Source organism: Filicampus tigris, chromosome 21, assembly GCF_054856515.1.
Source record: "Filicampus tigris isolate MCC_2025a chromosome 21, RoL_Ftig_1.0, whole genome shotgun sequence".
Lineage (NCBI taxonomy): Eukaryota > Metazoa > Chordata > Actinopteri > Syngnathiformes > Syngnathidae > Filicampus > Filicampus tigris.
Window position 1 is genome coordinate 4,148,908 of NC_141237.1, and position 16,833 is coordinate 4,165,740.

The 16,833-nt window shown below is 46.8% G+C and overlaps 1 protein-coding gene across 9 annotated transcripts in view; it reads right to left on the reverse strand.

Moving 5' to 3' along the window:
• Window positions 1–16,833, reverse strand: part of sulf1 (sulfatase 1) — a 63,508-nt gene that overhangs the window by 15,784 nt on the left and 30,891 nt on the right. For 8 of the 9 annotated variants that reach the window (XM_086020285.1, XM_086020291.1, XM_086020287.1 and 5 more), the window contains 4 exons: window positions 16,156–16,328; window positions 3,561–3,829; window positions 3,010–3,249; window positions 2,184–2,335 (listed from right to left, as the gene is read on the reverse strand). In XM_086020285.1, coding sequence (XP_085876411.1) covers window positions 2,184–2,335; window positions 3,010–3,249; window positions 3,561–3,744 — 576 coding nt within the window. In that variant the 5' untranslated portion in view covers window positions 3,745–3,829; window positions 16,156–16,328. The remainder of the gene's footprint in view (window positions 1–2,183; window positions 2,336–3,009; window positions 3,250–3,560; window positions 3,830–16,155; window positions 16,329–16,833) is intronic. The other variant, XM_086020294.1, reaches the window with a different exon arrangement.

Genomic DNA, 16,833 nt, shown 5'->3' on the forward strand with positions numbered 1-16,833 from the left:
TACAGAGGGGTGTGAAGCGGGTTCAGCGAGTACACACCGCACCGATCTGTTGAGTCAACAGCTGGCGGCCTGCCTGCCTCTATGTGTGTGCGTGTACAGTGTAAGAGTTGTTCCCTCGTCCGGGTATCCCTGCACTATTGAACGTGACACCGCTTGATGGCGAGCTGATAGTCTGCCGCCGGCTCTCCAGGCGCCATTGTTTTTTCACCCGTGTTGTTTATTCCAAACAACAAAAAATGACTCCGGACACAGTGTCTTCTGCTTCTCAGTGGCCACGTGTAAGGGCGTGCTCAGAACCAAGGTAGATTGTCACAAGTTGGGTTTTATGAATATGCTTCACAAGCCAAGCTGCTAAAAAGCCGGGGCGGCGGCCGCACGTGCCTGAAAAGTGAACATTTTGCGTGCATGGATGGAAGTTAAGCCTCACTGAAGGCGCGCAGCTATTCAACAGCTGTTTTCTTCTCGACAGTACAGTGAAGTCGTCTCCCCGCTTCCTGCACGTAGATTTGTTCTCAAGCTATTCGAATAAAGCATGAAAATGGAATACGAATGGGGATGGACGTAGCAGTAGTTCATTTAGTTCAGTTGGTTTAATTTAGCATAAGCCCAACCTAAAAGGTCGACACTATCGTATCTAATCAATCGGATATGGTTTATTGCAATACAGATTAATCTAATGCTTGTATTTGTTTAAAAAAAATGGGACTAGGACCTTTATAAAAAAGGATCACATTAAATTGTAATCGCAATACTGAGGGGGAAAAAAAGACATCACTATTAGATTATTCGATTTTTCAAAATTGCCCAGCTCTTCTCCAGACTCACACAAATTAAATAAAAAAAAATCCCACATTAGGGCTGAGGGTGGCTCTGAGTTCACCGGAGTCTCACCAGTTCACAATGTTTGAAGAATGTCCCGACAGCGTCTAAAATGGAGACAGCGTGGTTGTCGGCTTGGTGCGAGTTCTCTTTTTTTTCCTCATCACCAAATAGGAAATAGAGTGTCCATTTGCTTCGAAAACCGCAAACTGCTGACCACGTTGGAGTCTTGTAAACACCTCGGCGGGCAAATCATGTGCCTCCCGCCGCCGTCTAAACATTTGTTTGCCCGGTCTCTTGCGCAGCCCGTCACAAAAAGTTGACAAGCTATAAATCTCCACCAACTCATGGGAAGATGTTGGCACACCACCGCGAACGCTCGCTGACAGCTCTTAGGAAAACACGCAGGCGAGACGGCGGCGCTCCGCCGCAAAAATGGACAGGAGCAACCGCGTTCATCACCGTTGTCAGCCGGTGGTAAAATTCCCTCACAGGTGGCAAAATTACACACAGTCCGTACTTAAGTAACAGTACAAATAGAAAAACGCCAAACTTAGCTAAAAATAGAAATACGGTATTTTCCGGACTATAAGCCGGACTATAAAACAATTTTCAACATAGATAGGAGCAGCTTATATAAAGGTGGGACTTATATAGGTTTTTGTCATTTTTTACAAAAATAGAGTGGGTGCAGCTTATATAAAGGTGCTACTTATAGTGCGGAAAATACAGTACATTCACTTAAAGTCTCAGATGCCTAGAAATATCTTTTTGTGTGAAATTCCCGCGACAAGAGGCGCTAGTCACCAGCTAGCTCGCTAACGGGCTTGGGCCTAGGAATAATAACTCACAATTGCGCTGGATAACCATTCATGTCAATGAAGGCGATCAAATTCGTATATATGTGCAGTATGTGTAAATATTTTGCACGGTGTGTCGTCAACCGCAGAGGTTGAAAAAAGTAAGAAGCCTATTTGCACAAAGAGAGGAATAGAAAGTACAGCTATCTGTTTAAAAGTAAAAAATGAATAGTCAAGTACCTGAAAAATCTAATTACCGTACATGAAGTATCTGTTTTATCCCACCGCTGCATTCCTTATTTTAGCCTGAACCCAAGGTGGTGTTTATCACACCCCACGTCGGCTTCTCGTTTGGGTGCCTAAATGTGTCTAAACACTGAGGCAAGGCGAGTCATAATAAAGTCATCCCCTTTAATTCCACCAGAATTCCTGCGCAGCATTGTGATAAGAGAAGCAACGTCTGTGTTTATAGGCAGGGGATAACCTGTAATTTTCCGCAAGACAAATGCGTGAGAGGGATTAACTGTCTCTGGTTTTATTGCAGGATTTAATGGCAAGACATACCTTGGCGTAATTCGCGCCATGTTTCTCCTTGTAACCGTTCCGACAGACGGTGTAATTGTAGAAGCGGGAATTTTTGATCAGTCCGACCCACTCGCGCCACCCAGGCGGGATGTAGCTGCCGTTGTACTCGTTCAGGTACTTGCCGAAGAAGGCTGCAAAAACAGAGAAGGAACACAAAATTGAAGCAAGCGATACGAGTTAAACGGTTCTTTTCGGAGAAAGAAATCAGTCAGCAAAGGGCTCACTTCAGATCTTTTAAGGATCAACGTGATTACTCAGTGGTGCGGGGTGTGTTCCGACTGATTTTTCTTTCCCAATCTGCTCAGAAAACAGTCGGGCTAACAATCTTTAACAGCCTGCTTGCCGAGGGCCCCTAGCGAGCTGCCTGTGTGCTGCCTGCACGTCACTCACGCGAGACATCGTCTGATGAGGCCCGACAGCGACCTGGCAGGCGTCGCCATGTTTGCATTTCTCACAGCAGACAGACAGCCGGGCAGGCAGCGCGGCGCATTCCGAGGCTTACGGTAAAAAAAAAAAAAATGTTACACTGGCGAGCACCGAGTCAATATGTCTGAAACGAGCGGAGCCGCTAATGGATCCGAGGCTAAGGGGTCACCACGCGTTCCCGATCCCATCGGCGTAGTTCACCGGGAACATGCGGGCCAGCTTGTCAACGGATGAGTCCACATTTGCTCCTAACCAAAGTCAAGACGCCGCATGACACGCTAAAACAAAAACAGACGACATCGGACCTGGAATTTGCCCAAATATGCAACATAACTTTTGTACGGTTCTTCCCAAGTCGTCACGAATGAAGACCACCCACCTGTCCTGTAGCCGGTGTTGTTGAGGTAGACGGCGAAGGAGCGCGGCTCGTGCTGGGCCTGCCAGGAGGGCGACGAGCAGTTCTCGTTGTTGGTGTAGGTGTTGTGGTTGTGGACGTACTTGCCCGTCAGCATGGAGGAGCGCGACGGGCAGCACATGGGCGTGGTGACGAAGGCGTTGGTGAACGCGGTGCCGCCGTCCTCCATGATCTTGCGGGTTTTGTTCATGACCTGCAGGGAGCCTGGAGGAGGAAGAACGGGAGGGGGAACGGTGACCTTTGGAAGAATGGCGGCGAACCCGCTGCTGCAAGTGACATTTTCTCTGCGTGGTGAAATAATTAGAATGCGCACTGATAATCGGACAGATGGCCATTTGTGGGCTGTGTTTAATATTTCATGTGAGGAGGAAATCTTCAGTTTTTCCAACCATATAGTGCAGATGTTATGTTTTTTTTGTTTTTTTTTAATATAAATAACGTATCGTACTGAAAACATGCAAATGCAACAAAAAGGCAATAGAGTGGTATCCTGTGATTTGATGCATCCATCTTACCAAGTTCCACATCCTGGTCATCAGTCATGATGAGGATGATGTTGGGCCGGATGTTCCGGCGGTCCCTCTGGATGCGGCCCCTGAGGCCCTGAGCCCGGGTGGTGGCGTACGCCGAAGCGCTCGGAGCCGGAGCCCAGGCCAGAAATGAGAGGAGGGCCAAGCAGGACAGCCACCGGGGGAGCATTTTTGTGGATGTTTGGGGAGCGGTTAGTCGATTTTAGGGGAGGGAGCTCCTCCCGGGCCGCTCACTCGCACCCTACGGCGGTCAACTGTGAAGAAGCATATGGACAGAAGAGAAGAGAATCAGCCTTGACTCGACTAATGAAAAAAATTATACATACATACATACATGTACGTAATACAATATCGTGCAAACGATATTACACCATAAATGCCGATATGAATATGAACAAAAGCAGCAAGAATAGTCAGCGGCATTTCATGTGACGACTGCACCCACAACACTATCCTAACAACAGCTCAGAATCGTCTGATTGATTCTCTGCGAGGATGCAGAAAAACAGACCTCACCTCCGCCGATCCCGCCAGTCTCGTTAGCTCCCGTCCTTTCCAATCACGAGCTCACATTGCGTTCCCCCCGGTGAGACGACAACGCGCGGAAACCGCGGGGAGACATGCGTCCGACCGCGCCGAGCCCGCGCCATTGGCCGCTCGGGCTCACGAGCGCTCTCCCGCGTCGGCCAATTGCGGACCACTTACTGCCCGTCACTCAAACACCCCCCCCCTCTCTCTCTCTTCCACCCACGCGATGAGTCAAGCGTGACACAGTAGGGAGGATGAGACCACACTAGGGGAGGAGGAGGAGGCGTTTAGGGGCACCGAGGGCAGTGAGAGGGTTCCGCTACATTAACCTCGCCGCCGCAGTCGCCAATCACAGATAACCGGCAGCAATTCGCAGCCTCTCGTGATGTCAAGGCCCCTATAGCCTACCCTTAAAACACGGCCGCTGAGCAGAATAAAATGGACGACTCCGAAAGCTTTAGCAAAGCACATTCATCCTAATAAAAGGGACCAGGATTGGATTGCACATCAAGATAAATAGCCTTTGGCAAAAAAGATGTTCTTGTGGGTACAGGGCGAGATGCTGCTTTCTATTCACAATTAATGAGCGGGAAATAAAATGGCAGATCTATGTGACACCTGAGCCTTGTTAAGCTCTACTGGCCGGCTCCACCCCTTGGCGCACTTGACCAATAGGATGTACTTCAATCCAGGGTCCATTTCAGTTATTACTATGTCATGTATTCTGAGGGCCATATTAAACTCAAGCTGGTTTCACTTAGCAACATGAAATTTGGTTGGTATATCCATCACAATATGATCCATAAAAAAAGTCTCAAGAACCCATAACCGAAAATAGTCAGAAGTCTGCTATTTTGGCTTGAAGTAGCCATTTTAGTTTATTTTGGCAGTTTTACAGTTGTCCTCCGACGAAAATTCAGCCCCCAACGCCAGTTCCTCTTCGGAACATGAAATTTGGTCGGGACTTCACTATCATAAGACCCATAAAAAAGTCTCAAGAACCCATGTCAAAAAAGACACTAAGAATCTGCTATTTTGGCTCAAAGAGGACATTTGAGGATCATTTTGTCCATTTCCAGGTGTGCATCAAATAAATTCAGCCCCCAATACCAGTGTTTTTTAGGAATTTGGCAGGTCCATCCATCATGACAAGGCCCACAAAAAGTCTCAAGAATCCATGTACAAAAAGACACAGGGAGTCTGCCACTTTGTCATCATTTTCATTTTGATCATTTTGACATTACCAAGTGTTTCTTGGGGATATGAAATTTGGCAGGTACATCCCTCATGACAATACCCACAAAAAAAAGTCATGAACCAATGCCAGAAAAGACACAGGAGGTCTGCTGTTTTGGCTCAAAGTGGACATTTGAGGGTCATTTTGAGTATTTCTTAGCATACGGGCCTCAGGCTTCCCACTCGTCTTTTAGACAGCCCAAACTTGGCTCCTGATGCGGCATCCTACGAAAATGTTTAAATGGTGAATTGCAAATGATCATCTCATCAATTCACCACGTTGGCAGATGTAATCCACCCAGGCTGTAGTCACTTCCTAGAAACGCACCAACAAATCCACTTTGTGTGCGCGGATACGTGACGAAATGTGCTTGTTCTTGGCGTGTCGCCGCGCGGGCGCGTCTGCTTCTCGTCCGGCGATATGACAAGAAGTGCGATAATCCGCGCTTTAAGAGCACTTTGCGCTCGGTTCCCGGCGTTCCAGATGAGACGGCCAGCCCCAGTCATCGTGACAGCCCTGTACAAACATTGGCGCCGCGTGGACAAACACCCCCTTCGGTGCACAGAACCTCACATTGAATCACACAAACACACAAACCTCTGTGACACGCAGAAACTCTTAACACACTTTCTCGCAATAAAACACATATTCCTGCGGTGAGGGTCCGACTGCAACGCTTCCCAGAAACAATGACTCTGCACAAAAACAAAAATGTCACGGATCTATTTCTGTCCAACTGTGAAAGACATGAAACCAACTGTCAGGCAAGCATTCAATGAAATGGAAAGAAGAAAAAAAAAAAAAATCATGTCTTCAACTCAGCGAGACTCTACTAAACCACATTTATAACCTAAATTCTAGATTTAAATATTTGCCCAAAGAAAATGCATTAAGGTATTCCGAACAGTCCATTTGTTTCATTTAGTAGCGTTTCTTTTGGATGCTCCGCTTGTATATTGATGTGAGATTTTTTGGCCAATCAGATTCCAGCCTCTATGTGTTGCCATGTCAATGAAATCGGCCCAGAGGAAAAAAAGAGGTCGCGGGAAATGCACGAGTCGTCATTGCGACAATCGCTTGAGGCGAATTCAACTGAGGACCAGAAGCATCATTGTGGAATTTGCCACAAATCCTGCGTTAGCGATACGCTCCGCTAAAACGCTATCAATAGCTGCGCCGCCCGGACCCGGCGGGGTGCCGCTCACGCAGCTGCCGCCGTCCCCTTGAACTCTACGTCACCTCCCATCCTCGGCTTCACTCCCTTCCGTGCTCGCTTATTAGCGCTAACAGCTCCGAGCGCGTTTGCCAATGGTGCTACTAGGTCACTGGATTGATTCGGAGGGATCCCCCTACTAGACTGGTGTTCTCATGCGGACGGAGAATTTCTCCAGCGAAGAAGGAAATCATTACATGTTGGCTTCTAAATCACCTCCAACACTTCGCAACAAAGCCAAAAATATGATTTAGAACACTTGCGGCCAAATGCACAAAACCCCCTGATGTTTTATGTCATTTTCATAAAGTCTCGGTCATTGAAATAGAACAATTATGTGCATGAATACACACCAGCAGCTTCAAAATTCAGCCCCGAAGCCGGTATTAATTATCAACATAAAATTTGGTGGGCACAAACAAAGGTTGGCCGTCCCAACAGAAGACATTTAGAGATTTTTGTTGGCAAAAATATTTGACCGCCCCAGCCTTTGTATCATCGTAAACCGACAATCCCCTGGATTTGGAGTATGCATTAAACGTTAATTTCAACGCGAAGACTTGCGGAACTTATAAAGGCACTTCGAACGACCTCAACACCCGACTTCTCATTCCTTTCACTACACATTTTTTGTGCAACTCTTTCGCTTTATCCGTACGGTGGCAAGCAGCTTTCCTCGCGGTTATTTAGTACGAGCGCGGTGCGCTTTGTGCGCCGAACTGAATAGAGCAGCTTGCTTGTGTAACCAAGCGGGGCAGCGGTGCCGTTTAACTGGCTTGGCAGTCTATGCCCTCCAGTTTTGGGGGCCTCAAGCCACACACTTTGACCGTGCCCTGACCTAAGTGGTAATATGGCTTTGATGGCGGCTTGTTTAACCCAACCTCAGCAACCTGAGGCTACCCACACGCACACATACTCTGCGGGTTACAAGGGCGGGAGGAAAAAAAGAGGGAGTGCAAAAGGGGCGAGTAACGAAGGTAACAAAAGTCACGTCAAGAGTCTGGTTGTGATTGGCCCGCATATTCATTTCAACAATGGCCAAGAGGCTGCATCTGGCTTGGGTTCTGTTCGGTCTGAACATTTATCAGCTGTCACTGAAAAACAGCAGACGAACTGAGGAGACAAATAAGCCGATGCTTTTGCTCCGACACACGGCGGAAAATTGATCCAGGTACCACCCCCTCCACCGAGTCTGTCCAAAAGGCTGGATCTTGTTCACGTTAACATGAAGAGGGCGGGAGAGGTGAGGAGGTTCACGTTCCCACAACAAGATGCGAGTCAAAACCCAAACCAGATGCCACGCCGCTCGGAAATAAATCAGTCAACTGGCGACTGAGAACAATGGCCATTTCAGTGCACCTACAAATCCCTCAAATCTTATTCCAGTCCATCCGTCTCTGGGACAAAACACCGGGACATACTGCTGCGCATTCTGATTTCACCCTCTCGCTCTCAGAGGGGGAAAATGATTATGGGAAGGCCTTATGTTAACATTGAGGCTTGTCCAAATATTTCTGTAATCCCAGGGAATTTGGCTGGTCGGCTGCCACGAGGACTGACGAGGGCCTTTTTACACTGAGGAGCGCCTGTGTCGACGTCGGTTGGCAACGCCAGGCCAAGGTTAACGTCCAATACTGCGCCCGCTTAGGCCTCCCCGTTAGAGGCGCTGAGCACCCTGAAGGAGAGCTCTGTCCTCACGTTGGCTGCGGGGCTTCACTGGGATAAGGCTCAAACCCGTCTGTTTTCAGACCCTTAAATCTGATGATTTGCTTGACCAAAATCCAGGGGTGGGAAGTATTTGTACTTTGTCACTGTACCTTAATGGGAACTTTGCAGTTTAAAAAAAAAAAAAAAAAGTTTACTGTCAAACCAAGCATAAAGAGAATTTCACCTTGTGTACTTAAAACGAACACACAATGTTTGTCCTTAAATCAGCTAGCTTGATGCTAACACGAAATGCTAACGAGCAGCTGATGATTATATATACTTTATCTGCTGAGAATAATACGAAGAATAGTTGAGTGAAAACTCTTCTTTGTTAGCCCGTTTACGCCGCTGCTCAGTGGGCAAGTCACGCAAACCAGGAGTACGGACAGACTATCCTTAAGTACAGAGTGTAAGTACTTTGCCAACCTCTGCCAAAAATCACACAATTTGCTTTGGGCTCTAGAGCAAGTCCAACGAAGGTTATCTGTTGCATTTAAAAACTGCTTTCTATCAACATGACAAGTTGAAGTTCATCTACGGGTGGGATTTTCTTCAAGGTTTGATGGAAAATGGCCTTGGCTTCGCAAAACGTCAACCTTGACTTGGCTATTATACTGAAAAGAAAAAAAAAAAAAAAAAAAAAACACGTTTTTATTCCCAACTCGGTAAGAGACCCTTTGTATCGCCAAGGTTGCCAGGCCATACCCTCCCAATCTCCATCATTCATGTATAATTAAATGAATCCTGATCCAAGAAAACATCAAAAAAATGGGGAATGGGATTTCCAAAACACAGGGTGGTCCACTGAGTTTTGAAGCATTTCAGAGGGAAATGATTTTAAAAGCAAGGTCATACCAGCAAACGGCCTTGGGCCACATTCGACCCACCAAGCATTTCCATTCAATGAACAAACTGAATGATTTATTGTACACAGATTACATTTTTATATCAGCATTTATTTGTATTGTTTAATTAAATTATGGTAAGGTGATGATATGATTGAATAAATTATTTGTAATTTTTTTGTAATCCTTGTGTGACTGTCTGAGTGTATTCAGACACACAATCTGCCTTGCCACTGCAAGTGAAAGTCATTCAATTATATTAGTTTTTACTGATCTTGTTCAAATTTAAGATCAATCGAGCGAGAGTAAGACTGTGAAAAGATTTTTGGGAAGTCTGCATTTGAACATACGTCTCACCTTGGCAACCAGCAAAACTGGGCCTTGTTAGGACCGATATAAAATTGAATTCTGTGAGCTTCCATTTTTACAAGTGGAAAGAAAAAAATGTATTAACAAGCAGAGAGTGGCTTCCATTGCAGAAAAAAAACAAAAAAACGGTCCACTATATGGCCAGTAGAGAATCAATTGGACTGACAAGTTGTTCAGCCCGATGCCAAGTTGCACTACGGTGGCCCATCATCTTATCAAGACTATGTTGCTTTTTCCCTTTCCACTTGTCAAGCGTGAGTGTACAGTACAAGCCTTCAAGCGAGCACTTTCTCGTTAGGCCGACTCGGGAGACGTAGATGGAAACCATTAGTGAGCCTCGGATGGATAAAATGCAACACGTTTGTAGTTCTGCAGCCACTTTGGCCAAAAGCCGCACTCGACCCCCTCCCCCCCCAGAAGAAACACTCCCATCACGCTGCAGGAGCTCTGGAGAGAGTCAAGAGAACGATAGGGAGTTCATTCACGCGCCTCTCACGGGTGGCTTCCGTGTCTTTTTACTGACATGTCAAATATCGCCCGATAGAGATCCACCCCCCCCTCAGCCCCAAACCACAAGCGAGAGCGACGGCTAATTGCTTTAAACGGCTTTCCACTGAGGTAATTGACGAGGAATACGGCGATGGACTCGCGTTTCCATGAATTCGTGGGCATTTTCAGCGCCTTCAACGGGCTTTTCATTTGGGCGACAGGAGCGGCGCTCTAATCCACTTCGACGTGTGAAACGGAAAGTTAAATTGCCTTGAAGAATGGTGGTCTCAATAGGACGAGTTGGGTGTCAGGTCGTAGATGTCTTAATAACATTTCTGCGCCTTGTGTCAAAATGAGGGCTGAATGATTCTGAAATAAAACCTAAGTGGGATTTTTTTTACCCCCTCCGCTCATTATTGTGATGGCGATTTAAGATGCGATTATTTTTTTTCTTCTAAGGCAATCATTAAATGAATCTGTAACACAATAACCAATAACAGATTTATTATTAATACATTTTTTGGTCTTATAGGTTAGGTTCACACTAAAATGAATTATGAATTCATATGAAAGAGTTTACGCATCCACTATGGATATGGTTATTAAATAGCTCAAGGTAACAAAGAGACGGAAATGTTATTTCTGCTTGACAAGAGCTATTTTTTTCAGGGTTGAAAAGTAAACATACACGGTGCTTTTGTGTGAAGCTGTTATTTTTTATTTCTTTAGAGGAATGCTTTAAAGTGAGTTGGGAATGACATTGCATTAAAGTGTGATCATGGTCTGAGGTTTCTGGGCTAAATTATACTATAGCCCACTACAGAGAAGAAAGATTTACACATTGTTTATTAAAAGCACCCACAAGGCCCAAATCGGAAACTCCACTGGCACACAGGCTAACAATTAGCATCCATGTGGCAGTGTTGAACACACACGGTGGTGCAACACATGTAGACAGACAAATCATAATATTCAAGGGCATACATTCTTTATCTTCTGTGAAGAACCACGAATAACTGCTGTACTGAGAAGCAGAGAGAAGAGCTGAGCCTTCAGTTCAGTATAGCGGTATATATACACCGTCTTTTTAGGTGATGTGCATAATAGCGTAATAGCTAAACCCCCCCCCTGAAGTCACTAATAAAGTCTTATCATAATCATAGTATTCAAGTAAATGTCAAGCCAGGGAGGATGATTTAGGGCTATAATAACACTGTCGGGGTAACATTCCTGCTCCTCCGGGTCATTACCGGCAAATGAATTCACCCTCGGCGGAGTCTACAAAACTTAATATTTTGTTATCTTTAACTACTCTCAATAAAATAATCAATCCCGGAGCGTGAGGGAGGTTTTCTGGCAGCTCGTGCGTGACACTTAACACCCCATCGCCCCCCTTTCCCGACAACGCCGACATGAGCATGTGCGGGCGTATTTCTTGTGTAAAAGTGTCGTCGAAAAGCGAGAGGCAAGCGTGCGTGACCCCGGACGCCGTAAACAGCAAACGCGTCTCGCGCGCCAACGTGACAGCGCTCGTAAAAAGCCGATTCGTTCAATTGCACCTGTGCCAGTTCTGCATTCCCCCGTGGGCATTCATGCGGGAATAGCTATTGGGGGGGGGGGGGGGGGCTATCATATGCCGTGTGTGTCGGCGTAAGAATTAGTCAGAGTTAAACAGAGACAGACATGTAAACCTGTAATTTGTATACAGGAGGAGCTCGCTTTTCCATTGCCTACGGCTCAGTGTGGCGTTCCAAACCATGCCGTAACCTCATTTGTATTTTAACTGACTTTATCATCAACCGACAAATAAAACGCAGATCTCTGTGCGCAAGCATCAAGCGGTCAAAGGGTTCGGGCTTGATGTCAGAGTGCAGAGTATGAATGACTTAGAAATCAAAACTTTGGTTGTACTGCTTGTCCAGTCAATTCCTATTTTCTGACATGGGTTCTTGATACTTTTTTGTTGGTCTACTGATGATAGAATCCCTACAAAATGTCATGCTCTTAAAGAAAAAAGGCCTTGGAGCCTGAAAAAAAAAAAAAAAAAAAAAAAAAAAAAATCTGGCATGGGCCACCAGGTGATTTTTTTTTTTAATGATTTCTGAGAAAATGAAAGCCAAAACGGAGCTTTGGAATATTAACGCGGAAAATAATCGTTATGAACTGAAATACTCATTAAGCAGGCTCACAATTCCAAAGGCTTCCATTCCTTGGCAATCTGCAAGAACGCAGTCACCAGGATCGTCCCAAAAAGCTCTGCAGACAAACTCGGCTGAACTCGCCTCGGAGACGTCACGTCACGTATGCTACATCCACGCAAGCGCCGTTTTAGCGGCCAACGGGACTGGAGGCTAGCAAGCAGCACATGTTCGTACAGTTCGTAAGTTCGTACAGACACACACGCATACGCACGGGTAGAGGAGGGGAGCTCTGGCAGAGTCTGAATGGGTTCACTGGCTCCGGGGGCGAAGCGAAGAAAAGAAGCAGGAGAGCTGAAACAAACGCTAGCTTCTATTAGTGGAAGTGCTGCAGCGGGGCTGGAGGGGTGAGGAATTCATTCATTTGCACCCCCCGCCACCCCCTCGCCCCTTTCTCCATCTATTCCCTTCACTTCGACCCTCCCACCCCATTATCTCCTTTCTGGAAAGGCGGCGGATGAAAGGAGTGCCCCTTGCCCACTCCCCCCAGTGGCGGCACTTCTCCCTCTAAAAGAAAGTAAGAATTCCGACAGGCTCGCTTAATTGTACGCGATACAGACAAGGCCTTTTCTCTTTCCCCATCTAAAACAGATTGCTTCTCCCCGGGGAGGGGATTATTAGACAAGGGGGATGACAAAGCAGGGACAGTGTGGCCCTCTGGTTGGACGGGAGGGGGGGGGGGGGGGGTTAAAGCTTGCACACGGCGCGCGCGTGTGTGTGTACATGCTTTCCGATGTTTCTTTTATTCACGCCCGTGTTGAGGGAAGATTACATGACGTTGGCGCCCGTGCCTCAGATTGAGCCTCCGTTTCACTTGTTAGCCCCTTTCACGCTGCCCATCAAAGATGGCTTCCCCCCCCCCCCCCCCCCCCCGCCGCGTCGCCGTGCCGCGTACAGAGAACAGGAGGTTGACGTGTGAATTTGGTCGGCAATAGTGGAAAAGGAGGTGCGCCGCACCGTCATCACAAATTTCATTATCTGACAGGATCACCGCGATCCAGCAAAACTGGCTCAAACTTGCTCCGCATTCGAAAATCCGGAATTTTTCTGTCTGTGCCTGTTTAACAGAATCCCGTTGGCACAACGGTGTGACACGGTATCAGTCTGGTAGTTTAATGACATCCGCAACTGGTCTAACGATTGAAATGCTTGCTTTCGACACAATAAGGGGGGGATAAGCGAATCTCGGGTGATAAACATCACGTACCTGTCATGACTTTCCGTTACTGATACTACCTCGGACTCTGGAAAATTCATCGGGACCTCGACAGCGTTGTCACAATTTTTATGAGTTTTTATTTTGAAATTGCTACGTTTTTTTATGTCTTTCAAGTACAAGCAGTGCAGGAGGGGTTATCACCTTATTTGCGGTCACTTTTGGTAGCCCACCATTGTCGGATGCTCATCACGGAGTAAGGAAAAAGCTAATTTAAGCAACGCATCAGAATTCCTTCCAGTGACGATGAGGAGTCCGCTGTTTGTCTGTCCTGACCTTCGCCGCTCCAATGAGAGGCTGAACAAACACTTGGTGGGGGGGACTAGGGACTGGGGGGGTGCATTGTGAGCTCCAAAATAGATCAATGCTGCATGGCGTGTTACCCCTGGAGATACCTTCTAAAAATACATACAAATAACGACATGTAAGCTGCGAAAACGCTTTCGGGCAGCTTATCAGTGAAGTCGTATTTTAATAGACTATGCTCATTAAAGTTTATTTAAAGGTACGTGAGAACAACAACGTCATCTTGATTACATTCATCTTGTTTTTGAGCCGTGCTAAACGGTCACCTTTCACTTTAATCAATCAAAACACAGTTTGACCACCTGACATGGGAGAATGTAATGTAGTTTTAAGATGAAGTCTCCAGCAGAGGGCACTCTTAAAAGATCAGTGAGATGTCTCGTTGCCTGACCCCCCCCCCCGAACCAAAACCAATTATGAAAATGGGGAGCAAGCAGATCTCCAGATATGACACATAGCTTACTGCTACCGTTCCAAAACGAGCCGCAAGAATTTGTCCCCCCAATTAGTAATTAGATAAGCTCAGTGACGGGAATTACAGTTGTGTGGCTGCAAAAAAAACAAAACAAAAAAAAAAAAAAACGACTGAGAAGATGGTAGAGTTGCTACTGGAATAATGTTTGTCTTGGCCAGAGTCAACTCCCCCCCCCCCCCCACCAAAGGCCTAATTATTTGCAGCAGCTGCCGCTCACACATGCTGTTGTTTGTAGCACTCTGAAGCTAAACAGTTTTAAAGAGTCACTCTTGCAGTCTAAACACAACACAGAACGTCATCTAAATGTGCCTTCCCAAAATGGAAGAAACTAAATCCTCACATTTCAGAAGATGGGGGCAGCGACATCTGCTCTGGTTTTGTGGCTTGTTTACGTGCGAAGGCTATCACCGGACAAGTGGACTGAAACCGCTTGTGTTCACACTAATCACATTTGGTTCGGTCAGAACTGGTGCCATTGCTCTGTATATTCAATTGGTTTTCATCTAGTGTGGACACGATCAGGAAAAAGCTCAAAGGTAGCGCACAAGTCGACTGAGACTACTTGGCTGTGTTTACACTTGTCAGGTTTGGTTCAGTTAAAAAGAACTCGGTCCATGGCTGAGAGTGATTCCAGGCGGTGCTCATTCCATCGACCGAAACCTGTTGCCCACTAAAGAAGCGGACAGAGACCTCTTTGAGGCTGCGTTCACACTTCGCTAATTTGGTCAAGCACCTAAAAAGTTGACGCCCGCACCCAAGAAGCCGATTGAGACTGACTGTGTTCACACTTGTCTCATTTGGTTTGGTTGAAACAAGCTCTGGTGTTGGCCACCAAGACCACTTCCGGGTTGTGTTTACACTTGTCAGCTTTGGTTTAAAACAAACTGTCCATTTGGTCAAGTATTTGTGCAAGTGTTTTTTATGACATGTCAGTTGGTCAGAATACCATCATTCATACATTGTGGATAGGAATATTTGAGTTTCTACATAATGTTTTGACTGGGTAACTTTTGATCAGGCGATTACATGCTAGAGAGAGCGCCAAACCGGAGGAACAGAGTAAACAGTCAAGTAGTGTCTCACAATCAAGATCTTTTATGTTTTCATACTCAGATCAGATCGTTCGGCCACATTTTTCAGCCCGGCAAAAGCGTCTGACTTAAAAGCCGCAACGATCACAGCCTACCGGGGGTTAAGTACTTCAAGTAGCAGGCAGGAAGCGCAGCTACGGCTGGTTTACCAGGGTCAACACCGGCTCGCACAACGGCGGCTTTCACCCGCGCGCCGTCCCATGCGCCTTTTTACAGCTGCGCAATCTCTCACCCGCACACAGCCGAACATAAATACGATACGTCTTATGCCCGTTCGCCTTCTCGCTTGAGTTAAAAGTTACACAGAGCGGCAAAGTGAGGTGCCGCTATCCCTGTGCCCCCCCCCCGCGTACCCACAAGACTTGACAGCTCCTCCGCAACAAGCACTTTTCAGCAGCTCATCCATTTAGCTTTAAGACAAGACAGCTATTTTGTGAATCCTTAACATTCAGACTTTTTACGAGTCCTTTGAAGTTACTGTGACAATGAGCGCGTCCCCTTCTGGCTCAGAAAAGCCGATGTGCCAGAGATGCACTTGGAATTAGATTTATGAATGTGAGTTAATGGAACGCGGACATTTTTCATTTTCCTATTTCGGGACTTGCCAAAAATGTTCCGAAACCAAGCCTGATAGGGAAATTTAGGATTCTTACTGCGTAGACACAACACTGTTGTCATACAGGAGACTCTGAATACCCTACGCTACTTTCAGGCAAGGGGGGGGGGGTGAAAAAAAAAATGACATTAATGGAATGTGCTGCCTACTAATCCCTTGAGACGTAGGAATTTGCGACAGAGGGAATTCCTGTCATCTGGAGTCGGAAGGGGGTGAAAAGTGAGGTCCTAACACAGCACCGCTACCAATCTCAACTCCTGACGTCCCGACTTGAATGATTGGTTACGTACCTGGCGGGGCAGCGTGCAGCAAACAGAATCTTGCGAGTGTTCCCTGCGCTCATAGAGGACTTGATGGTGGCGAGGAGGGAGGACTGAGAGGGGGGGACCACACAGCTCCTGGAAGACAACCTCTCTGCTCTAATCCCCTCTCCGATGTGATGACACCCTCCAACCTCGACCATCTGTTGAAACACGTCCCGCAGCAGTCAGCTCACCCGCCGCCGTGTCGAGAGAAGCCCCCCCCCCTCCCTCCCGCCTCCCACCCATGCTCGGCTGGCCCAATCACAGACCGGCTGCTGGGTGGCTCCTCGGAAACCGGGAGGCAGGGACAAGGACACGGCGCAGGACACACACACACACACGCGCGCGCAAGTTGGGAAGCAAGAAAAGCCATGGTACTGGTAACCTGAGAGGGAGAGTGAGAGGAGTGCTAAGAGACTAAAAAGAGGGAGGGGAGAGCAAAAATGAGTGTGCGTTGCGTGTCAGAGCCAAAGTAGAGGAGGGAGATGGAGATGAATGGTGGCGTATCGTTCATAAATATTGCGACAAACATGAAATAATGATATACGGGGTATCTGCTAGATTGAGCAAGACTGATTGAAGACGTTTTAAGGCCATTTGGATTGAATTTAAGGCCCGGCATTCTTTAAATGTGACCACAAGACTTTCATTGCACAACATTTTTTA